Raw genomic sequence first — 26,580 nt, forward strand, 5'->3', positions numbered from 1 at the left:
TGCCTGTAAATATCCGGAGTTCTTCCGCTCCAGGGATATTGTGGTTCAGGCGTTTCATCCGCCTCCTCACGCTAGTGAGTTAGATGCGGGCCTTCACCTGTCATGTCCGGTCCGTGCTTTGGGAATTACCTCAGCCGTACTCAGGACCTCGGGGTCATCGATCAGCTTTTTGTCTGTCACGGTGGTTCTCATGCCGGTAAGGCACTATCGAACAACGCCTGTCCCATTGGTTGTGCGAGGGCATTGCCCTCTGCTACACGTTGGCCGGGCTGGATCCCCCTGGGGGCGTCAGGGCGCACTCCACTCGTGGGGTGGCTGCCTCTGCCGCTCTGCTGGGTGGGGCCTCGGTGGAGGACATCTGTGCTGCAGCTTCATGATCCTCCCCGGGCCCCTTTGTAAGGTTTTACCTCATGGACATGACCGGGGGTTCTGTCTCCCAGGCGGTTCTGGGGTCTGTGGCCTTTCCTGCTTCCCGTCCTTTGGTAGGGTAGCAGGAGTGTGTGGGTATGGGCCACAGTGTGTTAGGTCACACGTGGTTCCCCCTGTGCTGTGTTCAAGGGGTTCTAGTTCCCTCTTGCTCGCACTCAGGTGGAGTTGACTGCGCCCCCCTTCATTAGGAAGGATGGTGTGACGGGGCTCCCCAACCCCTTGATGTGGGCTTACGGGTCCTCAGGGGGTACATTTGTCGGGCCTCGCGTCCGATCTACCCCATATCTTGATAGGCTTAAGAGCGGGACGCGATGGCCAAGTACGATAATATAACGGAAGGTTATGTATATAACCTAGTTATATGAGTACTGGCTAAGCGTCCCGCTCTTAAGCGGCCCTGAGTTCCCTTTTGAGGGATCTTTTACTGAAAATGGGATTTTTGGCGAGGAAAAGTGTTTGGTGACCATGCCTACTGTCTTATAGGCTACGCCTCCATAGGGGCGGGACCCGGCAGGTGTGGGTGTACTTGTTTTTTTCGTTGATGGAGTACAATAGGTACATGAGATGAGGTATATCTCGATAGGCTTAAGAGCGGGACGCTTAGCCAGTACTCATATAACTAGGTTATATACATAACCTTCCGTTTTCCCCCTATGTGATCATGTTGATTAGTGGATTGCATGGTCGACAAATCAATAATGAATGAAAACATTTTTTTTTTAACATGTATTCTCTATATTCCTCCAAACAAATCACAGTATCTAGCTCCATCAAACGGAACAATCATAAGAAAAGAAAAGAAAAGAAATTATAAACAAAAAAGTCAAGAGCAATGTATTTAGTTAGTTGACATGTTCAAAAAAGGAATAGAGGGAAGCTAAGCTTATTGATCCCTACCCCCTTACATTTACATTTGTTCTTCCATAAATGTTACTAGATATAACATAATTTAGTATAATACATTATAGAATATACTTTTACTTATAGTACAAAAAGAAAAAACTTGATTCGCTTGACAGCAGTAAATACTACAGGTGGGAATCACCAGTTTCATCACGATACGATATCGATTATTTGGACAACGATACGATATTTGCCGATATCACAAAGTCTGCCACGATACGATTCGATTCGATTCAGGTGCCTGCGATCGATATGAGACGATATTATATGCCCATTCAGTAACATTTAGATCAACTCAAAAAAGGCAACGGAAATATCATTTGCCATTTTTATTTTTTAGCTCTTCCAGACATTAAATGAAAAACAATTTATTGTTTTTAATATAAATATACCTCCTGTTCACTGTAAAGTGCCACGTTTTGATAAATTGAGCTTTAAACTTCAAGTAAAAAACTATGTGATCATGCTGAAAGACCTAGGTTTTGTTGTTTTGATCATGGACTCTTGCTCTGGAAAATATTTGTTTTGATTTGTGATTTTAATTCTGTATTTTACTGTTAATTCTGTATCTTTTGGAAAAACCTCAATGGACTATTGTTGAAAACTAGCACTTGTGCTATAAACACGCAAAACAATGCATCTGGTCTGTCCACTGTGGCTGGTCCAATGTAGCTGTGGTGTCCATTTTAAATAAACGTTTTCATTCATTCATTCTATGTGAATTTAGTGCGTACCAGAAGTGTGCAGATCGGTTTTCAGGAAGTAACTAATTCAGCATGAAAACTAGGACACACAGTACCTGGTCTTACACAAGGTGTATTGCTGTAAGCCGCCACTATGGGCAGAGTGGATAACCATGACTGAGTGAGTTAGTAACATTGCCAGTCATAGAGGTGCGTCGCATGCATAAAAAACATATGGACTTAACAAAGTCTCTCTCTCTCTCTCTCTCTCTCTCTCTCTCTCTCTCTCTCTCTCTCTCTCTCTCTCTCTCTCTCTCTCTCTCTCTCTTCTCTCTCTCTCTCTCTCTCTCTCTCTCTCTCTCTCTCTCTATCTCTATCTCTCTCTCTCTCTCTATCTCTCTCTCTCTCTCTCTCTCCCCCTCCTCCAGCCAATGGCGGCGGAGGTCTTCTCAGGAGATGGGAGGAATTACCTGTTAGCCTTCCAGAAAGGAGTCCGTAACAAGGTGTACCAGAGGTACTGAACAAAAATGTATATGATAGCTGGGATATTCTCATATTAGCGAGGATACTGAAGCATGTTAATGCACCTTATCCCCTTCACTGTCTGCTGTAGTTCCATGTCCAGTTATGTGTACAGGGATATTCCTCCTGATTAGGATATGAAGTTGCATTATTTAACACCTCATCCAAACTAAGATTGAAAGATTCTGTGTTCATGTAAACTGCTCACTGTGTTTTTCTTTTCTTCCAGGTTCTTAGCCGTGGTGCCCTCTCTGGCAGACAGTTCAGAGTCTGTCTCCGGCCAGAGGCCCAACACCAGTGTAGAGCAAGGGTACAACATCATCTTTACTGAATTACTAGAGTTATTAGCATGGTTGATGGTAGGTTTGTGTTGTTAGCATGGTTGATGGTAGGTTTGTGTTGTTAGCATGGTTGATGGTAGGTCTACAGTATATTGTTAGCATGGTTGATGGTAGGTCTGTAATAATAATAATACATTTTGTATAGCACTTTTCCGAATGCTCAAAGACACTTTACAGAGCAAAATAAACAATACAGTTTTAGTAGAAAAAAATGAAAATAAAAAAATTATATAAAAGGTGAGAGAGGAAGGAGTTCAAGGCTTGAATGCAAGGGTAAAAAGGTTGTATTGTTAGCATGGTTGATGGTAGGTTTGTATAGTTAGCATGGTTGATGGTAGGTCTATATTGTTAGCATGGTTGATGGTAGGTCTATATTGTTAGCATGGTTGATGGTAGGTCTATATTGTTAGCATGGTTGATGGTAGGTCTATATTGTTAGCATGGTTGATGGTAGGTTTGTGTTGTTAGCATGGTTAATTGTATGTTTGTGTTGTTAGCATGATTAATGGTAGGTTTGTGTTGTTAGCATGGTTGATGGTAGATTTGTGTTGTTAGCGTTGTTAACTCATTGACCGCCGGGGATTAACCTCATCCTGTAGTAGCTACCGCCACCGCTGTAAACGGTGGGAGTCGCTCACCTTGTTTGCAGGGCTATAACTATTTAAATATTATAGTTATATATGCAATACCATTGCCCATTTGACATTCAGTATCTATCGTTCAAGATGTGAAAAAGGAATATTTTTTCCATCAATACATTCCCGTTTTATACCATGGTGAATATAAGTATGGTTTTAGAGCGGTTTAGGGTCATTCCTGGGAGGCCAGTAATAAGGCCGCGACGCATATTATACTTAATCCATTGGCATTTCGTCCCTATACACGCTACAATAAAAAATTCAAATGCATATGATCGGTATATTATGTTCCATCATGCATGCATGAAAGGGGGGGGGGGGGTCGTTTCTGATTAATTGATTGTCAATAATGGCATTCGTTAGTACAACAGCATATGCTGATCAGGGCGATGGCTATGAAAACAATGCACTAGGGATGCACCGAAATTTCGGCCACCGAAAGTTTTCGGCCGAAAATGGCCAAAAATGCCGAGTTTTTTCACCGAAAATATATCACAGAAACAGAAACAACTTGTAACCTAACACGTGTTGTTGTGATGATGTCATCAAAACGCGGCTTCAGTCATTACATGCTTAACGTGAGCTCTTCAGTCCTGCGTTCTGCAGCCTGTGAAAACTCCTCTTGGGACTCGGGGGAGTCGCGCTGTTTCTATGTAAACTCTGCGCGCAATGCTTTATATCCTTATTTACTATATGGCCGTTGCGGTTAATCACTGAGTGATCTAATATGCATATTCTTCAGAGCGAGAGGGGGGGGGGGGGAGTTGTGTTTCTCACATTGACGCTGTCTGTCGTTGATAATATAATCTGAAGAGCATTATTATTATTATCATTCTCGAGCATACACGCTGCGCGTCTACTGTGCCAAAGTCAAGAGAGCACATTCATCTGGGGACTAGAAAGGTGCGCTCAGTAGAGCACAGATGTCCACATGTCTTCTCTCTCTCTATCTCTTTCTTTCTCTCTCTCTCTCTCTCTCTCTCTCTCTCTCTCTCTCTCTGATTGATTGATTGATTGAAAACTTTATTAACAGATTGCAGAATGGGTACAATACAGTACAGCTCAATACACACAATTGTTAAGGGGATGCAGACCAGAGAGACTTTAGTCTTGTTTACATCAGGGTCCCCCATTTTCAATTCATCAGGACATAATATGACATACATGACATACAGATAGACAGTACTGCTACATCTATACATTTATGACATACCAGATTTGCAAATACAGTACTGTTTGTGATACAAAAAGACCCATAATAGTGATTATTTATTATTTAAGTTAAGTTTTGCCATAATCAGGTAGCTGAACAACATTGGTAAAAATTAATTCTATTCTATGAATCATTTTCGGCCTTTCGGCATTCGGTTTTCGGCCAACTGTTTTCTATTTTCGGTATCGGTTTCGGCCAAGAATTTCCCATTCGGTGCATCCCTACAATGCACAACCAAGCTGAAATTGACGTTAAATTGCTCTTACCTGTGGCCGGTGAGATTACAAAAAGAATATTCCAATTATTTGATTGCCATCTGCTAGATCGTATGTCCATCTGGGCCACGACATAACCCCCACAGCATAATGAATCGGGCATCCCGAAAACTATTCAATGCGATCGGGTGAAGATATTGATCCACGTTACTAGAAAACTCCACCCGGATGACTTTAATCGACGCACAGAGAGATACACAGGGCGGGATCCACAAAGAATGGATTGCACAGTGCTAAGTGCACCCTACTTACAATTCATTATGAATTGAAAATGGGGGACCCTGGTGTAAACAAGACGAAAGTCTTTCTCTGGTCTGCATCCCCTTAACAATTGTGTGTATTGAGCCTTACTGTATTGTACCCATTCTGCAATCTGTTAATAAAAGTTTTAATCAATCAAATCTGAACTCTCAAATGGAGTGCAACATCTGCCGCATACCACCAAGTCAAGTCAAGTCAAGAGTTTTATTTGTCACGGCATACGAGTATACAATGAAATGCGGGTGGTCTTGCCCACAACGATGTGCAATACAGTGGTACAACATATAATAGAATCCAATACAAAAAACATTGTGCAATAACAGGTAACAGGCAACATGGTGTGACATCTCGGCATTTGTACATAGTTATTTACAGAGTATATAGGACATGCTAGGTAGCTTTGGTAGTGCAATACACTGTTACTGTTGCTAATACTAGTTTAAAGTGGCCTTTCCTTTTGGCAATAAGTGTGGGTGTGTGCGGTAGTGTTGTCAAAAATATCGAAGTATCGATACATATCGATACTGAATATTTAAAACGGCTTCGATACTCATTTCCCGAAGTACCGATACTTTCTGCAGTATCGGTACCAGCTGGCTTGCTCCCACAAGTTGTTGACAGACAGACGCGCTGCCAGAGCCTTGCCCTTCCGCCTCCTCCTCCTCCTCGCTCAGAGCAACAGACACAAGCTGCTGCAGCCTCCTCCCTCTCACAGCCGGGCAGCGCAGCCCTGTCTTCAGTTTGTAAACAACGCTATTATTAGCTAACGTTAGCTGTCGTGGCTATCGTTCTGGGAGCTAACGTTAGTAGTACTAGGCTGGTGCGGGCTAACTGGCTATCGTTCTGGCAGCTAACGTTAGTAGTACTAGGCTGGTGCGGGCTAACTGGCTATCGTTCTGGCAGCTAACGTTAGTAGTACTAGGCTGGTGCGGGCTAACTGGCTATCGTTCTGGGAGCTAATGTTAGTAGTACTAGGCTGGTGCGGGCTAACTGGCTATCGTTCTGGGAGCTAACGTTAGTAGTACTAGGCTGGTGCAGCCTAACTGGCTATCGTTCCGTGATTTGTTTACTTGGTAACACGGGTTGCTAAGGAATTTAGGTTCGAGGTTGAAGAAAGTGCACTTTAGCTGTCGTTCCTCCGTTAGCTTAATGCTAGCTAGCTGGCCACCTATTACTTCATGGAAACGGAGTAACGTCAAGCCGAGCCCACTACACCAGTACACACATGAACTCGACACAACTACCCCATTTCCAACGTTAGGTCTAGCGGAGCCGGAGCCCATCCTACACCAGTACACACATGAACTCGACACAACGTTACCCCGCCTCCATGAAGTGTCCAATTAGCAGCAATGTTGTTGAAAATGTAACGTTAATAAATGCTCCGAGCATAGCTCCGGAGATACTCTCTCTCTCTCTCTCTCTCTCTCTCTCTCTCTCTCTCTCTCTCTCTCTCTCTCTCTCTCTCTCTCTTTCTCTCTCTCTCTCTCTTTCTCTTTCTCTTTCTCTTTCTCTCTCTCTCTCTCTCTCTCTCTCTGATCTAAAGATAAACAAAGGGTTTTTAAAAGTGTATTTATCTTCTCGTATAGTACCAGAGAGAAGCTGAGGAGAATCAACCAGCAACAAAAGCAAAATTTGTTAAAAAAAAAATAATATTATTATAATAAAAAAAAAATTATTATAATTTATTTTTTTTTGGTATTGAAAGTATCGAAAGTATCGATACTTTTCAAGGTATCGTATCGAAGTCGAAATTCCAGTATCGTGACAACACTAGTGTGCGGCATGAGTGTGTGCCCGCTCATGTTAAAGTGTCAAAGTGGCTGCTAGTGTGTGAGCGTGCACAGCGTGCGTGTCGTGTGTGTGCTCATGTGTGCTTATGTGTGGATAGTTCAGTGTTCTGTGGTACTCAATGTTCATTGTTCAAGACTGATGGCCTGGGGGAAGAAGCTGAGCCTAAGCCTCTCTGTCCTAGTAGCTGGGGTTTGCAAGCGTCTGCCTGACCTCAGCAGCTGAAACAGGCTGTTATTGGGGTGGTGGGGGTCTTTCATTATTCTGCAGGCTCTGGATTTGCACCTCTTGTTGTATAGAACCTGCAGGGGAGGTAGTGCAATACCCGTGGTACGCTCGGCTGAGCGCACCACTCTCTGTAGGGCCTTCTTGTCCTGTGCCGTGCTGTTTCCATACCAGGCAGTGATGTTTCCGGTCAAGATGCTCTCTACAGCTCCTGTGTAGAAGGACTGGAGTATCTTCCCCGATACTCTGAACTTCCTTAACTGTCTCAGCTGGTAGAGGCGCTGTTTCGCCTTCTTTACTACTGTGTATGTGTGTTGACCATGTCAGATCCTCTGAGATGTGGACCCCCAGGTACTTAAAGCTGCTCACCCTGTCCACGGTAGCCCCGTTAATCATCAGTGGTGTGTGTGTCTCTTGCTGTCCTCTCCTATAATCCACGATCAGCTCCTTGGTTTTACCAATGTTCAGGAGCAGGCTGTTGTCCTGGCACCAGCGTTCCAGTAACTCAACCTCCTCCCGGTAGGCCTTCTCGTCGTTGTCCGAGATCAGCCCCACCACCACCGTGTCGTCTGCGAACTTCACTATGGAGTTGGAGCTGAACTTGGCCACACAATCGTGTGTGTAGAGTGAGTACAGCAGGGGGCTTAGAACACAGCCCTGGGGGGACCCGATGCTCAGGGTGATGGTGTTGGAGGTCTGACCCCCCACCCTGACCGCCTGGGGTCTTTCACTCAGAAAGTCCAGTACCCAGGCGCTCAGGGCGGAGCTCAGACCCAGCTCGATCAGCTTGTCCACCAGTCTGGTGGGGACTATGGTGTTGAACGCTGAGCTGTAGTCAATGAACAACAGTCTCACATAGCCCCCCTTCTGACGGTCAAGGTGAGAGAGGGTGCTGTGCAGTACCTGGGAGACCGCGTCGTCAGTGGACCTGTTTGTCCTGTATGCAAATTGCATAGGGTCCATATCACTGGGGAGGGAGGCACAAATGTGGTCCTTGACCAGCCTCTCGAAACATTTCATGACCACAGAGGTGAGTGCCACCGGTCTGTAGTCATTTGGACATGTTGGGGAGGGTTTCTTCGGTACAGGGATGATGGTAGACATCTTGAAGCAGGCAGGGACCACTGACTCCGCCAGGGATTGATTAAATATGGCGGTGAACACCGGGGCCAGCTGGTTGGCACAGGACTTAAGTATGCGTCCTGTTATACCATCTGGGCCAGCAGCCTTCCTGGTGTTCACCTGCATAAATGCTCTTCTCACACTGTGTTCCGACAACGAGAGAGCGTCCCCGCCCCCCCGCGGTTGCCCCCCCCTACACAACAGCCGGCGCGCCAGTGACGTCACTAGCCGGAGAGCCAGCAGCGCCACTGTCTACACCAAACCGGGCGTAGAAAGAGTTGAGCTTGTCCGCGAGGGAGGCGTCATCGCTCCCCATTGAGGGGGCGCTGACTTTGTAGTCAGGCGGCGGTATTGTACTTTTGCAATCTCAGAGTCCTTCCATATGGTCACTAGGGCTGCAACGATTAGTCGACATAATCGACGATGTCGATTATAAAAAAATCGTCAACGAGGAATTGTTGCATCGATTATTAAAAAAAATTATAAAAAAAAATTCCCCACTACCTATCTTTGTGAAAGTGGCTTCTCAGCTCTGGTCCAGCTGAAGACTTCTTAGCTTAACATAACAGACCGACAGTAAGTTTGGGGGAACTAATGGGATAACTGGGGATGTTGTTTGGTCCTGACAAGAGTCTCAAAGTCTGGGGTGATGGTAGACAAAGCAACTCTGAGGTCATGCTCAATGTCCAATCTGTTCCTCTGCTCTGTCTTCAGCTGGACCAGAGCTGAGAAGCCACTTTCACAAAGATAGGTAGTGCAAATTTTTTTTTTTTTTTTTTTTTTTTTTTATATATTTTTTTCGATTAGTCGACTAATCGGAAAAATAATCGACAGATTAGTCGACTACCAAAATAGTCATTAGTTGCAGCCCTAATGGTCACACAGCCTTCCTGGATGATTTATGAATGGAAATAGCGAATAAAAGAAATAACGATCCAATAACGCATATACGTGGTTGGCGTTATTCGATTGGCGGACAAACACGTATATATATGGACGGCGCTGATTGAGTTAATGGTAGGTTTGTATTGTTGCCATGGTTGATGGTACTGTAGGCTTGTGTTGTTAGCATGGTTGATGGTAGTAGGTTTGTATTGTTTGCTAGGCATGGTTGATGGTAGGTTTGTGTTGTTAGCATGGTTAATGGTAGGTTTGTGTTGTTAGCATGGTTAATGGTAGGTTTGTGTTGTTAGCATGGTTAATGGTAGGTTTGTATTGTTAGCATGGCTAATGGATAGGTTTGTGTTGTTGGCATGGTTAATGGTAGGTTTGTATTGTTAGCATGGTTAATGGTAGGTTTGTATTGTTAGCATGGTTGATGGTAGGTTTGTGTTGTTAGCATGGTTGATGGTAGGTTTGTGTTGTTAGCATGGTTGATGGTAGGTTTGTATTGTTAGCATGGTTGGCAGTAGGTTTGTGTTGTTAGCATGGTTAATGGTAGGTTTGTATTGTTAGCATGGTTGATGGTAGGTTTGTGTTGTTAGCATGGTTAATGGTAGGTTTGTATTGTTAGCATGGTTGGCAGTAGGTTTGTGTTGTTAGCATGGTTGATGGTAGGTTTGTGTTGTTAGCATGGTTAATGGTAGGTTTGTATTGTTAGCATGGTTGGCAGTAGGTTTGTGTTGTTAGCATGGTTAATGGTAGGTTTGTGTTGTTAGCATGGTTGGCAGTAGGTTTGTGTTGTTAGCATGGTTGATTGTATGTTTCTGTATCTGCTGTAACTGAACAACCTTTCTCTGTTTTCTTAACACCAGGTCTGGGCTCCTCAGCACCCTGGTTGGTGAGAAATCTGTCACCCAGAGATGGGAGGTAGGAAACTGCTGTAGTATGATAATACTAGTGCTGCTACTGCTGTTGCTACTACTACTACTACTGCTACTATAACTTCTGCTACAACTATTGCTATGTTACTATTAGTACTACAACTAGTAGTAGTACTAATACTACCAGTGCTGCTGTTAGTACTACATCTTCTTCTACTAGTACTACTTCTACTACTACTTGTATTACTACCAAGTAACTACTACTACTACTACTACTACTACTAGTAGTACATTGAATTAATTGACAAAGCTCAATAGTACTAAACATCCATTTACATGATTAGTTAGGCTAGTTTCTTACCTCTGCCTCTCTCTGTGATGTGGTGCCAGCGAGGAGAAATCAGTAACTTCCAGTACCTGATGCATCTGAACACGCTGGCTGGACGCTCCTACAACGACCTGATGCAGTACCCTGTGTTCCCCTGGATCCTGGCCGACTACGACTCGGAGGTAAGTAACCCAACCCATTGTAGATTGTATTGGTATTTGGTTGAAGTCTTACTGTGATACCCTTTCTACTGTTAAGGACATGGTCACTACACTTAAGTCATATTTACATTTAGTCATTTAGACACTTTTATCCAAAGCGACTTATATATGAGTTCTGTACAACAAGTCAGCAGTAAGGGTACAACTCTGGCAGCTAAGGGTCAGTGATATTGTCCGTTGAACTAACATGAGTGCTACACTCGTTAGTGCATAGTAGAATATACATATTAGCATAGTAGGTAGTAATATAGGCACACTAGATTACCTAGTAGCAACGTGCATAATAGTAAAAGACAGTACATAGTAAAAATAGAATTCAACATGTCTGCCCATTCATTGTGTGTGTGCGTGTGTGTGTGTGTGTGTGTGTGTGTGCGTGCGTGTTTGTGAACAGGAACTGGACCTGAACAACCCCAAGACATTCCGTAACCTGGCCAAGCCCATGGGCGCCCAGACAGACGACAGACTGACCCAGTACAAGAAGAGGTTCAAAGACTGGGAGGATCCCACTGGTAAGACCATACAGATGCCTGTTGGAAGTCTTGTTCATCTGGTTCAAATATCTATTTTCATACACCCTTATTGTCAAACTGTCATAGTATCATTATGATTTCAAAATATGGTAAAACGTTTTTATTTTTTATTTAATCTTTTTTTGCTCCAAAGCGTACAGTATCTTCTTATCAATGTGGCCATTTGTTCACCGGGAGGCTCGCCCTTCTAACCACAGAAGCTCAAAGGGACTTTTGTTGGAATAAGCAGGAGATTTGGTGGTTATTTAGTGGTTAGTTTACATGGTGCTCATTTATGGACTGCATAGATTCAACCACTAAAAGCGCTCATTACAACAGAATTCCCTTCTCTGATTGGTTAAAAGGGAGAACTTTGTTTAGAGATATGAAATATCTCTGCACTGTTGCTACACTGGTCAACGAAACTCACTCATAGTCACCTGATAGTCAGTATGGCCACGTTAAAATGTGTTTTGGAGCTAAATTCAAAACAAGAAATCTGTGATCTGAAATCTTACACATTGTAGCTTTAATTAAAATAAACCACATTAAACACTAATGGGGTTAGGACTTATTATTTGATATTCAAGTTAGCCTTAGCAGGAACTATGTATAATAAAACATTCACTTCTAAGAAAAGCTTGATGTGTGGTGTGCTATACAGAAATACAGTTGTAATAAATATTTTCATTATTCTCCTTCCCATTAATATTATTGTTTTTAAATGCTCTGTGAACACACACTGCCAGTCAGTAAGGCTGTGTATTTGTTTTATCATATTTTTTATTGATTCTTTCTTTTAACACTTTGGTCGCCAGGCTTATATTCATTTTTTTTTTTAAACTTTGGCCATTTCCCTGGCTCTTTTATACGTTTATCGCATTTATACTTGGTCAAGTTCGACCGACAGAAGCAGGCTGAAAGGGTTCAGATGGGGGGGAAGACACTCTGGGAAAGGCACGGCTGCAGTCCGGGATTCGAACTCGCTCAGCCCCAGATCCGTGAGGAGCACGGTTGTCCACGGCGCTGAAATAGCACTCGCGGTACGTGGTGAGCTACTGGAGCTCCCCAGGCTTATATTCTTAATATACCATCCTCCGCCAGCTCTATTTGTCTATGGGGATGTTTACCTTCTTTGCAGGGCTATAACTTTTTAAATTGTATTGCTAAATTGACATTACTATGGCCCATTCAACGTCAAATATCTATTGTTCAGGGTGTAGCAACGTTATACTTTTTCATTCACATATTCATACTAAAATACGGTCTAAAGTATAAGTATGTTTTTATCGTTTTCTGCAGCTTTCTCCAGAATGTGATTTATAGCCCCAAATGCATTATATTTATGATCAAATACAGTTTGATAGGAATCTGCGCGAGATAAAAAATTTCAAATGGACGTGCTTCTAGAAGTTACTACTGATCAGCTGATGTTGACCGGATGGGGGGGGGTCGTTTATAATTCCGTGGCCAACGTTAGATGATTCATCTAGTGTGGGTGATATGATCATTAGAGCAGTTAGTATCGAACACGTTAAAAAATAACGCTGAATCTTACCGTAGCTTCCTCATAGCGTTGGGCGATGAGCGTGGAACAGAAATATTCCTATTATGGGATGTAGAAATATGCGATCCATTTCCAGGTTGTATAATAGTATATACGTCCAAATCATGTTGTTTATCGAGTTATTGGTAACGGATTGCTATCCGTTGTGTCTAGCTCGAGTCCTGGGACTATTACCGAGTGATCGGACTGAATTGAAATGAGCACCAGCTTCCATTTCCTGTTTCCGCTCTGGGCGATCCGCCGATCGGCCACCAGATGGCGCTCTTGAACCGTTGGAGAGTTGAGAGGGGATCAACAGTAGATCTCATGTCTCCGGGGGAGAAATATGATTTCGATCACAGATTTCTGAAATATTGATATCAAAGACGTGGTACGGCGTCTTTGGCAGAATGAGCATGGCGGGGAAAGACGTGCTACGGCGTTTTTGGCGACCATAGTGTTAAAACAAAACATACAATTTATACATTTATAAAATAATATTAAAACAAAAGAAAATAAACAAAATAGCCTCCAAATAAATTAGGAAAAAATGCCTTCCCTCCCACCCTAAAGACAATAGAAATGCATACATGTATAAATACAATTACAAATATTATTGTTCTTGGTGTATATAAAATAAAAAATATAAATATTTCCCTACTTCTCCTGCTTTCCTACAAGTCCTAAGCTGCCTTTAGATGTCTGTGATGGCAAGGCTGCGTGTTCGAGCCTGTGTTTATCTGTGTGTTTTTGCGTTGTGTACGGCAGGTGAAACGCCAGCGTACCACTATGGCACCCACTACTCATCAGCCATGATCGTGGCCTCCTACCTGGTCCGCATGGAGCCCTTCACACAGATCTTCCTCCGCCTGCAGGTCTGACTCCATCTAGTGCTTTTATTCAACATGTATAGTCAATGCTATATGCCATTGGCCGACTGTTTGAGTTGGAATTCTCCCCATCCGCTCTCAGCGACACAACAGGCTTAACAGCGCCCAGGATGACTGTGATTGGTTTAAAGAAATACAAAGAGTGTTTTTCCCCTATACTGGAATGATAATGGGTTCAGCCAGACCGCTCTCTGGCGCTGGTACAGCACTAGTGTGGAGAGAAGTATGAGACTATGATGTTACGGTCCACTGTGACCTGGTTACAAGAGCCAGTAATAACACACCAAATTATTACATTTTTGTTGATGTATTCCTTATTTATCAACACATAGCAACCGTTGTTTCTTCCAACATGGAGGATAAATGGGCGTTCTAAACATTCTGTGACATGCCTATATTGTGGAATGAGTGTCTGTATTTGGCAATTTAAGTGATTGTGACTCGTACCTAGAAGCTACCCAGCCCAGCCTGACGTGTGGGATATTCATAGAGACTTCTTTCTAGTTACAAGTCAAATGAAAATACTTAGCTTGGAAGAGAAGACAGCATCTTTGAGGAACATTGTTGATCTTACTGACCTCAGACCGGCATAGCTGATATAGAGCCGTGTGTGTGTGTGTGTGTGTGTGTGTGTGTGTGTGTGTGTGTGTGTGTGTGTGTGTGTGTGTGTGTGTGTGTGTGTGTGTGTGTGTGTGTGTGTGTGTGTGTGTGTGTGTGTGTGTGTGTGTGTGTGTGTGTGTGTGTGTGTGTGTGTGTGTGTGTGTGTGTGTGTGTGTGTGTGTGTGTGTGTGTGTGTGTGTGTGTGTGTGTGTGTGTGTGTGTGTGTGTGTGTGTGTGTGTGTGTGTCCCCACAGGGAGGTCACTTCGACCTGGCCGACAGGATGTTCCACAGCGTGCGTGAGGCCTGGCTCTCTGCCTCCAAACACAACATGGCCGACGTCAAGGAGCTCATCCCAGAGTTCTTCTACCTGCCAGAGTTCCTGCTCAACTCCAACAATTTTGACCTGGGTGAGCACCTCCTCTTTCCTTATATCAGTGCTGTTTGTGGATATTAGATGATACACTGATATCTTTAAAGAGTAACCAAACACATAGTCATTCTGCTGCCTTAGTGGTTGATATTTTCAATCTGCCACACCCCAATCAGTGATGTCAGAGTACCTCTTTTTCTCTTACTAGACAGACTCTCATAGTACCTCCAAAGACATGATAAATTGGGGCGGGGCAGAGTGTGCAGCAGAGTGGCAATATCAACCACTAGGGCAGCAGAATGACCATGTGTTTAGTTACTCTTTAAACCAGGAATGTCTCTGGTACCAAGCAATAGACTTGAAGTACAGAGGGTTGACGGCATTATTAAAACGTCTCTGTAGCCTGCAAGCCCGAGAACCATCAACCAGTGGCTGGTCTTTATCTCCTTAACCCTCTAAAGCAGGGGTCACCAACCTTTTTGAAACTGAGAGCTACTTCATGGGTACTGAGTCATACGAAGGGCTACCAGTTTGATACGCTCTTCTGAAATAACTAATTTGCTCAGTTTGACTTTAGTTATATATTATCAATGATAAATGATACTCATCTTTGTGAAGACACTGATCACCTAATGATTTCTCACTATAATTATCAACAATGACTGAACAAGGTGGGAAACAGATAATATCAATATTCAACACTTTATTGCTATTTATTTCAGCAATTGTTTACATTTTCAGATGATCACTTCTACAACATTTCGTAGGAAAAATTTCCCATTTTCACAAGCCACTGACGAACCCTTTTAACAAATCATGAACTATGTTGCACCATGTGCAATGTAATGTTTATAATTTTTATTTTTTTACTTAAATTTTTTATTTGCAGTTTTAGTTTTAGTTTACGAACATACATCAGACAATACATTCAAATAACAGAAATAATAAAGAAATATCCCCATCCTCCCGCCATCCACCCCGAGAGACACGGAGCCGGGCTCCAGCGTCACGGGTCCCTTGAATTGATTGGGCCTGGCCCAGTAGAGGGGAGTGCAGGGGGCTCCCCCCCACCGAGCCAAGTCCGTTACCTCCCATGTCCCAAAGAACCCCACCCCCCGCACATCGACCCCACAAGTTCACAACACACAAGACCCCACTCTCCGGGTCAAAACGATGGCCCTATTATTGTCCAACATCTTATTTGAATTTTTTTCCTTCATATGATAGTACAGTTCCAGAGCTCCCGGTCAGGTCTCCGAATGTGTTTCCCCATGTTCCCCGTCGTCTTAGTTGTGCGTCATGTGTGTTAGTGTCTACAGTTTAGTCTAGTACGTGTTATTTATATTCTATGTCCCGAATCAAGACCCAATTTCCCCAACTAATGTGTTCACCTTGTCTGTATTCCCAGTGGTCTGTGTGTTATCTGCAGTGTGTTTTGAATCATAACATCCATTCACTATCAAATAATATGTATATGTGGTATTGAATCTTGGTCATTGTGTGTGACCTCAGTGCTCGAGTCCTGTTTGGTGTGTGAGATCTCGTTATTTGAATCCTGGCTGGTCTGGTTGATCTCGGCGCTCGGCTCCCGGTTGGTGTGTGTGGCCTCAATGCTCGCATCCTGGCCGGCCTGGGCGACCTCCGTGCCCGCATCCCGGACGGTCCGTCCGACCTCGGTGCCCGAGTCCTGGTTGGTCCGGTTGTATCCAGCGTCTCTTTGTCCCTCTTTTGGGGGTCGTCCGTTCCACTTCTCCCGAACTAGCCTCCATGCTCCTCTGAATATTCTGTATTGCATCGAGTCCAGTCTGCGTGTTGGTTTGCCCGTTAGCATCGTTAGCCTTCTGTATTGCTTCTAGCCTGATCTGAATGCTAACTTACATATCCATCGTGTTAGCTTCCATGTTAGCTTGTAGCTCCGTCTCCAGCCAGACCTCGCTGTGGTCTAACGTTATACTTGCTGCGTCATCTCCTCGTGTTGTACCTCTCCCTTCGTCGTATTTTCTTTGTCGGGGGTCATTCTTCTCTCACTTCTCCTCTAGTTTTGTGTACTGGGTCTTGTTATCTTTCTTTTATCTTCGAGTTGTTACTTTTTATCATGTTTTATAACTTTTTATTACCTTTCTTGAATTTTGGACCGGGAGCTCTGTTCTGCAGCTGCTCACCCGCTCCTCGCCAAACCGGAAGCCCGTAATGTTTATAATTATGTTGGTCGGGGCGCGACGTGGAAAAATCTCGCAGATTTTGCGCAAGCTCCCACGTGCGCGCCTGTATTCCGATCCGTGCAATAATATTCACGGGGTAGATCTCGTCATGGGACGCCTATTGCTTATTAACAGCGGAGCAGTGCTGCCGTTGCTTCCGCATTTTCCCTGATTGGCTGCGACACGCCCCGCGGCAGGCGCGGCAACCGCAGAGCGGAGCGGCAGAGCTTGCGGCATTATGTAGCCCTAATCCGCCATGATTTTCATTCGAAGCTCAGCTCACCTGGCAGTGCAGCGGTCCTGCGGTCCGTTGTTGACAAGTTCGAATCCCATCAAATTTTTTTTAACGTGTATTCTTTCGCCGGTTAAGGTTAGGCATGGTTAAGGTTAAGGTTAGGCATTGTTTCGGAGTTGGTTAAGGTTAGAACGGTTAAGTTTAGGCGCTGTTAAGGAGCTGGTTAAGGTTAGAGTTTGTCTTAGAGAATGGCAATATTCTTTCTATGGTTAAGGTTAAGGTTAGGCATGGTTAAGGTTAAGGTTAGGCATTGTTTCGGAGTTGGTTAAGGTTAGAACGGTTAAGTTTAGGCGCTGTTAAGGAGCTGGTTAAGGTTAGCGTTTGTCTTAGAGAATGGCAATAGACAGCCTATTTCCGCACTGCCGCTCTCTTGCGCTGCCGCGGTCACATGGTCAAATTGTCACATTCTTGCACTCCTCCGCTGTTAGAAAGCAACACGCTGGACACAAGTTCCCAATGCATTGTCCCGTGGGATTATGCCCCCCCCCCCCCCCCCCCCCCCCCCGGCGGCGGTATTAATTGAGGAGCGGATTTGCGGTGATGGAGAAATGAAAGGCAAAATGTATACTAAGGCTGTCAAAGTTAACACGGCATTAACGCGTTATCGCCCGATTCTATTCACGCCACCAATTTTTTATTTTTTTTACTTTTACGATTTTTATTTTTTTTACTAGACTTCACTCAGGTGTATTGTTGATGCTCTCATTGATACTATGTTTGTTTCTGAAGTGTGTGTGTGAGATATATAGAGAGAGGGGGGTGAGAGAGAAAGAGAGCTGGGAGAGTGTGTGTGTGAGAGAGAGAGAGAGAGAGAGAGAGAGAGAGAGAGAGAGAGAGAGAGAGAGAGAGAGAGGGGGGGGGTGTGTGATTACTCAGCCCTTGTGTGGGTGAATGTAACAAGTTCCTAACGTTTTCTTTCCCCTATTATTTCATGCACACTTTATTCATTGTTTTAAATTATTATTTTCTTTTAAGTTATTTTGTGCATCACTCTGTTTTGAATTTGATGCAAATTTGCAATGCATGAGGGTCATCCTTTTGTGTTAAATGGCTGCATAAAGCAAGCATTTGTTGACTCGCATGTTGATAAGAGTATTAAAACTTGGAACTTGAAAAAGATCCGTTTAAGGTAGAAAAAAAAAGGAATGCGATTTAATTTGCGATTAACCGCGAGTTAACTATGGACAATCATGCGATTAATCGAGTTAAATATTGTAATCGATTGACAGCACTAGTTTGGACCAATATCTTCCTGCAATTTTGGTCTTAAATTGAAAAATGCTATTTTTAATCTAGATTAATTACAGAAAATTGTGAGATTAATTAGTTAATTTTTTTTAATCTATTGACAGCACTACTACAAATACATCAAATCCTGCGCTATGATTGTCATCATCACTGTGCCAGCATTCAGGCTCAGAGTCCTTTTCATTTATATTATTTCTGGATCGTCCTCAACATCCACAACAGCGACACGCTCCTCTCTCTATCCTCTTGTTACGCGCAAGCAGCGTGTGTCTGTGTGTGTCTGTCTGTCTTTTCCATTGGTCCTCCCAGCCCATGTGACCATTCCTAGAATTTACATTGGCTATAGGCTAAACACTCAGTGACAGATACATACAAAGGATTAGATGCAGCCTGCATTCGGAAGAGAAAACGACCGATCTAGATATTTCAAGATTCTAGGCCATACTGCTAGTCAGCCTCTGGGCGACTGAGAGATAGACTTTCAATCTCCCGATGATTCAGATACAATTCAAAGCGAGTTTATCACAAACTGTTCCCAATATATTAAATGTTTTGCAAAACATATCTGGCTTTAGAGCGTTAATGCATTTAACATTCTCTCTTTCGTTTCTATGGATTCTTCAATAAACCTCAAGCTGTGGTCCTGCCAACTCTGTCAACATATCAGCTGACATTACATTTCTCAGCAACCACTGTGTTCCCATCCTAATGCGTTGTATTTTGCTCTTCTCATTTCAATGATCTTGACAGGCGCCAAGCAGAATGGTATCAAGCTGGGTGATGTGCTCCTGCCCCCCTGGGCCAAGGCAGACCCGCGGGAGTTCATCAGAGTCCACAGACAGGTAGCAAAACCACCAGCAACTACATATAAACCTGATATGGCTTCGAAATGAATCCTCCTGTCTCTGTTTTTTGTCCTGGGCAGACTAAGACTATTTCCTAGCATCATCGATTGATTTGATAAGAAACTAAACAAAAACATCAAAGAAGGATTTGAGGTTTGACGCACACATACATAATAACTAATCTCTCCTCTTTCCTCTCCTCTCCTCTTCCCTCTCTCCTCTTCCCTCTTCTCTTCTTGCCTCTCCTCTCTCCCTTCTCTCCTCTTCCCTCTCTCCTCTCTCCCCTCTCCTCTCATCTTCCCTCTCTCCTCTTCCCCCTCTCCTCTCCTCTCTCCCCTCTCTCCTCATCTTCCCGCTCTCCTCTTCTCTTCTCCCCTCTCTCCAATCCCTTCTCTTCTCCACTCTCCTCTTCCCTCTCCTCTCTCCCCTCTCCTCTATCCCCTCTCTCCTCCTCTCTCCTCTCTCCAGGCCCTGGAGTGTGACTATGTATCGGCCCACCTCCACGAGTGGATTGACCTGATCTTCGGCTTCAAGCAGCAGGGCCCTCCGGCTGTGGAGGCGGTCAACGTGTTCCACCACCTGTTCTACGAGGGTCAGGTGGACATCTATAACATCAACGACCCGCTGAAGGAGACCGCCACCATCGGCTTCATCAACAACTTCGGACAGATCCCCAAACAAGTGGGTTCTCTCTCTCTCTCTCTCTCTCTCTCTCTCTCTCTCTCTCTCTCTCTCTCTCTCTCTCTCTCTCTCTCTCTCTCTCTCTCTCTCTCTCTCTCTCTCTCTCTCTCTCTTTCTTTCTCACATACCCTCTCTCTGCCTCTCTCTCTCTCTCTTTCTTTCTTTCTCACATACCCTCTCTCTGCCTCTCTCTCTGTCTCTTTCTTTCTCACACTCCCCCTCTTTCTTTCTCACACTCTCTCTCTCTCTCTCTTTCTTTCTTTCTTTCTTTTTTTTTCAAAACTTTGTTTATTGAAGTTTTTTCATTGCAATATGAGATCATCACAAGGTCAAATTGTACACATATATGCCAGACGTATTGCACATATCTACATATAAGTAGTCAAAATATAGGTCTGTTGAATGTAGACAATATACATATTGCACAAAGGTACATATAGTTAGTCAAAATATAGGTCTGTTGGATAAACAATATACCTATTGCACAAAACGATGTATAAATAAACAAAATATAGGTCTGTTGAATGTAAATAATATACATGTTGCACATGGCTACGTATAAGTAGTCAAAGTATAGGTCTGTTGAATATATAGACTAAAAAATAATACACCACAAAATAAATAGATATTGTTTCGGACATAGTCAATTAAACAGATATGTACACTCAGGACAAGCACTGTACAGCAGGAATAGATGAATGGAACACATTTTTTTTTAAATGAGAAGGTAGACATCGGTTACATTTGCACAAGTAGATAGGTCACTCGACTGGACTGTGCTAGGTTAGGAGTGAGCATTATTTATGGGGGTCGATTGAGCCTTGTTCCCCAACATAGGTAAAGAAACGGCCCCATGTTTTATAAAATCTAGCTGTAGAACCCCTTATGACACACCTTATTTTCTCCATCTTAAGGAAGTGCAAAATATCCCTGAGCCACATAGAGTGAGATGGAGGAGTGGGTGACTTCCAATGCAGTAAAATGAGACGTCTAGCCAGGAGAGTAACAAATGCCACCAGGTCAGCTTTATATCGTGGCAGAGACAGAGTAGTAGGGGAGATAGAGACACCAAAGCAAGCAGTTATGGCAGTCGGGCTGATTGGGATCTCAATACTATTTGAGATAGTTTCAAATATTTCAGACCAAAAGTTATGCAGGGAAGGGCAGGACCAAAACATGTGACTATGTGTAGCAGGGGCACGGTGGCATCTGTCACAGGTGGGATCAATGTTGCCATAGATCTTGGCTAGCCTGACTTTAGTAAAGTGTGAACGGTGAACAATTTTACATTGGATCAGTCCGTGCCTGGCACAAATTGAAGAGGAGTGGACCCGGTGTAGAATATCCTCCCACAGGTTTTCTGTGATGTCCTCACCCAGGTCCTCCTCCCATCTCCTCCTGATCTTTTCTAATGAGGTAGGACGCAGTGAGGAAATCAAGCCATACAGGACAGATATAATACCCTCTGTGACCAGTGTAGGCTTTAGTAAAGTGTCAATAGGAGTGGCTTCTGGGAGTTTGGGGAACTGTGGGTTGATATTACGTACAAAACTGCGGACTTGCAAGTATCTGAAGAAATGTGACCTCGAAAGAGAGAACTTGTCAGACAGTTGTTCAAATGATGCAAAAATATTTTCTATATATAAATCACTGAACGTTCTAATACCAAGAGGGGACCAGGAGAGAAAAGCTCTATCCATCACAGAGGGGGGGAAAACAGGGTTAGCTGTAATTGGAGCTAGTAAAGAAAAAGATTGTAAACCAAAATGTCGTCTGAACTGGTTCCATATCCTGAGTGTTGATTTGACAATGATATTTTTAGAGTAGGGAGAGGTGGGAAAAGGTAGAGGTGCGTGAGCCAGAGCAGCCAGTGAGGCAGGGCTGGAAGAAGAGGATTCCAAAAGCAACCATACAGGGGATGAAGGTGTGTCTTCAAACCTTGCCCAATGTTGTAGTGCTCTAAAGTTGGCTGCCCAATAATAGAATTAAAAATTGGGCAGAGCCATCCCTCCCAGAGGCTTTGGTCTTTGTAGGAGGGCTTTACCGAGCGTAGGGACTCTCCTATTCCAGATGAACTGCGACACCAAACTGTCAATTTTCTGGAAGAATGCTTGTGTGAGAAAGATGGGTAAACATTGAAAAAGGTATGAGAATTTTGGCAGGGAGTTCATTTTAACTGAGTTGACTCGTGCCGTTAAGGACAGGGGTAATAGCGACCATCGTTCAAAGTCTTTATGCAGTTTGCTTAACAAAGGGGAGAAGTTAGATTTAAATAAATCCTTAAATTTGTCTGTGAAACGAATGCCAAGATATGTGAAGCCAAGTGGGGACATTTTTAAGGGCAAAGTATGTAAGGGGTAATTTCGACCTTCAGCATTCAGAGGGAATAGCTCGCTTTTATCTAAGTTTAGTTTATATCCTGATATTGCACCAAATGAACTGAAAACATCAAGGGCAGCTGGAATAGAGACAGAGATTCGATACATATAAAAGCAAGTCATCCGCATAAAGTGAAGTCTTCTGTTCGATGCCAAACCTATGAATACCAGTTATGTTAGGATTTGATCTGAGAGCAATGGCCAATGGTTCTATTGCGATATTAAATAATAAGGGACTCAAATTGCAGCCTTGCCGAGTAGAGCGAAAGAGGGAAATATTCAGAATGTGTGTTGTTGGTTCTGACTGAGGCTATAGGGGAGGTATAAAGCAGTTTCACCCAAGTGATAAATGTTTTACCCAGGCCAAATCTCTCCATGGTGTAGAATAGGTAGCTCCACTCCACCCGGTCAAAAGCCTTCTCGGCATCTAGTGAGATCACAGCTTCTGATATTGAGGAAGAAGAGGGATTATACATGATATTAAGAAGCCGTCTAGTGTTAAAAGAAGAGTACCGTTTTTTTATGAATCCAGTCTGATCTGGGGAAATAATAGAGGGTAGTACCGATTCTAAGCGCATAGATAGTAGTTTGGAAAGAAGCTTTAAATCCACGGATAGCAAACTTATAGGACGGTAGCTCCCACATAGGAGAGGGTCTCTGTTCTTCTTCAAGATTAAGGAAATTGTGGCCTGAGTGAGTGTATGGGGCAATTTAAAACAGCAGAAGGATTCATTGTACATATCAATAAGAAGTGGCGCCAATTTGCCAAAAAACTTCCTATAGAATTCGATTGGGTAACCATCGGGGCCTGGGCATTTACCTGCCTGCATGTTGTGAGCAGCCTCTTCAATCTCCTCTATTGTGATAGGCTCCTCCAGTTTCACCGCTGAGTCGGAGTCAACTTTAGGAATATCAAGAGAGTCAAAAAAGTTGCTAAAGGCAGACGGGTCAGTGGGTTGTTCTGCAGCATAGAGAGATGAGTAGAAGTTTTTAAATTGTTCATTAATTTCTTTGGGATCTGTAGTTCTGCCTGTTGAAGTTTGGATTTGTGGTATTTGATGCGAAGCTGATGCCTGTCTTAATTGATGAGCTAATAGTTTATTCGCCTTATCTCCGTGTTCATAGTAATTGTATCTGGATTTGAATAGTAATTTTTCGGTATGGGTGGTAGTCAGAGTATCGAATTCTGCTTGTAACAATAGGCGTTCCTTATATAAATCAGGTGATGGAGCGATAGAGTAAACGTTGTCAATCTGAGTGATCTGTTTGGTTAAATTATCTAATTTCTTCTTTCTGGCTCTAGTCTCATAAGTGCAGTAAGAAATAATTTCCCCCCTTAAGTATGCCTTCAGTGTCTCCCATAGTAAGGAAGCTGAGATCCCAGGCGTCTTATTGATATCCAAAAAAATATCTATCTGCTTGGAAATAAAAGTAACAATCTTCGTTCGATAACAAACTAGTATTCAGTCGCCAGGGTGGTCGGGTGTTATCACATCCCCTAATTTGCAGTTCCATTAGAACTGGAGAGTGGTCCGATATGACAATAGCATCATATGAGCAAGATAATACTGATGAGATGAGCCGATTGTCGATCAAGAAATAATCAATACGAGTGAAGGTGTGATGAACATGAGAGAAGAATGAGTATGCTCTGCTAGATGGGTTGTGAAAACGCCAAGGGTCTGAAAGTGAAAACTCTTCCATAAAAGATTGAATGGTTTTAGCAGAGCTTGAAAGTACTGCATTTCTGTTAGATGAGCGATCCAATGATGGATTAAGCCAGCAATTGAAGTCCCCTCCTAATATCAGATAATGTGTGGAGAGGTCAGGTATCGAAGAGAACACAGATCTAAAAAATGAGCTATTGTCCCAGTTAGGGCCGTAGATATTAAGCATAATCACTGGGGTGCCACAGAGCTTTCCAGTTACCAGCACAAATCTACCATTTGGGTCAGAGAGAACATCTGAGCAAATAACATTTATTGATTTGTGGATTAAAATTGCCACACCTCTAGCTCTGCTCTGAAATGATGAGTGGTACACTTGGCCAACTCATCGTTTACGTAGTCTGGTATAATCAGATAGCTTGAAATGAGTTTCCTGAAGGAAAGCTATATGAACCCCCAAATTCTGAAGATGCCCCAGTACTTTACTACGTTTGATTGGCTGATTTAAGCCCTTACAATTCCAACTAGTAAATTTGACCACTCCTCCAATCTGCTGTGAGGTTTTAGGTTGAGTCATAGACTGGTGTTGAGTGTACAATGAGTAACATCGAAAAGTATGTCCTAATAGTATTTTTTATGTGCAGTGGCCAAGTCATAGAAAAAGCAACAACAGTATAAACATTGCACAAAAAGAACTGTAAATGTAAACAAACCCTTCCCTCCCCCCTCCCCCTCCCTCCCATGCTGATGCGTCTCCTCAAAGTGGACGCGCGCATAACCAACTATTACTAACTCTAAAGATAAACACCACCCCTTCCGTGGTTAAGTGACAAATGTTAATATTGTGAAATATCGTAGTCCCAAAATGAAATAGTCTGTATATGCTCAGTCATATGGACATGAATTATGAACTTGCCGTTCAGCTGATGGTTACAGTCTGGGGAACCGCTTTTCTGAGCTTAGTGTTTATGAAAGTCGAGGCGGCGGCCGGGTCTTCAAACGTGTGCGTTGAACCACTCGGCAGAGTGATGTTCAGAACCGCAGGAAACATCAGCCCAAACGTGATACCAGGACAGGCATGGAGTTCACGTTTCACTCCTCCAAACGCAGCCCTCTTCTTGGAAACAGCGACGGTGTAATCAGGGAAAATAGAGAGCCTTTTGCCTTGGAAGAGTAGAGGGGTGTCACGGGAGGTCGCGCTGGCCCGACGTAGGATTTCGTTCCGGAGATGAAAGAAGTGGACCCTGATGATGAGCGGACGAGGAGTCTCTCCCTCTTTGGGTTTAGCCCGCAAAGTGCGATGGGCTCTGTCGAGTAGGGGCTCATCATCCAGGCCCAGTAGGTTCTTGAGTAGGCGGCAGATGAATTCCGTTGGCCGCGGACCCTCCGAGCCCTCAGGTATCCCCACGAGTCGAAGGTTGTTCCTCCTCGATCTCCCCTCTAGGTCCTCACATTTGTCGGTTAGTAATTTCACCTGTGACGTGAGCTCCTTAACAGTGGAGTCAAGCGAGGAGAGCTGGTCACTGTGGTCGCTCGTCACACGTTCCAACTCGCAGATAGTTTGCCCGTGTTAATTTATTTTCAGCAGCAATGTTTCAGTAATATTCACCAGCTCCGTGCGCACTGCAAGGATTTCAGCTCTCAGGTTAGTTGCCGATGAGTCAATTCTGACACAAATATCTTCCTTCAGCGAGTTCAGCATTGATTGTAAGGCCCCTAGATCAAAGGCGCTGCCGCTGGTCATGTTAGCAGCTGGCGCGTGCGGTGGGGGTGGCCCGGGTGGCTGATCAAATATTGTTTGTTGTCCTGCACGCGTCGTCCTTAATTTGGGTTTAACAGGACCCATGGACGATTTAAAGTGTCGAAAAGTCTGCCTGACTGGTAGATGAACATAAGTTGTCCAGTGTCCAAAGTCCAAAAAGAAAAAACGTAGTTAAAGGACTATTTATAATTGAAGTTTGTCACAAAACGGCGGAGCGGCGAAAAGCACGTCTTACATGCTCGGTGTCCTCAAGTCCCTTTCTTTCTTTCTTTCTTTCTCACATACCCTCTCTCTGCCTCTCTCTCTCTGTCTCTTTCTTTCTCACATACCCTCTCTCTGCCTCTCTCTCTCTGTCTCTTTCTTTCTCACATTCCCTCTCTTTCTCTTTCTCTCTCCTTTCTCACAATGTTCTCTATGTCCCTTTCTCTCCATCTTTCACTCTTATCTGTCCCTCTCTCACTCATTCACTCTCTCACACTCACTCATTTACTCTCTCTCACACACATGCTGTTTCAAAAGACTAGGAAGATTTTGATCAAAGTACTGAAGCGTATAGTATTAATTTAGGTATTTCAAGCTTATATTATCTTAAAAAGTCTTAAAATGTTATCTTCCGAAAGCAAGCTTAAAATCCAGAATTTCGTACAGAAACAAGTTAAATTATCTTACCCTGTTAACAGCTTTTGTATTCACTTGTTTTAAATGAGATGTTAGGACTTTTAGGATGACTAAATAGGTTATCTGCCTCTTCAGGTGTCTTCCATGACCTCGCAACTAAGCCGGTGGAATTGGTTTCCAGTGCAGGTTTAAAAGAGACGCACATAACGGCATAATATATACTATATAAATATAAATTATATAAATGCTAT

General features: G+C 43.5%; 1 protein-coding gene across 1 annotated transcript in view; it reads left to right on the forward strand.

Annotated features, from left to right (window-relative positions):
* wdfy3 (WD repeat and FYVE domain containing 3) overlaps positions 1-26,580 on the forward strand; it is a 415,649-nt gene that overhangs the window by 352,768 nt on the left and 36,301 nt on the right. Inside the window, exons 49-57 of the mRNA XM_084308124.1 lie at positions 2,444-2,529; positions 2,767-2,847; positions 10,158-10,212; positions 10,557-10,676; positions 11,110-11,227; positions 13,542-13,648; positions 14,518-14,671; positions 19,129-19,220; positions 19,692-19,904. Coding sequence (XP_084164250.1) covers positions 2,444-2,529; positions 2,767-2,847; positions 10,158-10,212; positions 10,557-10,676; positions 11,110-11,227; positions 13,542-13,648; positions 14,518-14,671; positions 19,129-19,220; positions 19,692-19,904 — 1,026 coding nt within the window. The remainder of the gene's footprint in view (positions 1-2,443; positions 2,530-2,766; positions 2,848-10,157; positions 10,213-10,556; positions 10,677-11,109; positions 11,228-13,541; positions 13,649-14,517; positions 14,672-19,128; positions 19,221-19,691; positions 19,905-26,580) is intronic.

This window comes from Notolepis coatsorum, assembly GCF_963971535.1.
Source record: "Notolepis coatsorum genome assembly, chromosome: 1".
Classification (NCBI taxonomy): domain Eukaryota; kingdom Metazoa; phylum Chordata; class Actinopteri; order Aulopiformes; family Paralepididae; genus Notolepis; species Notolepis coatsorum.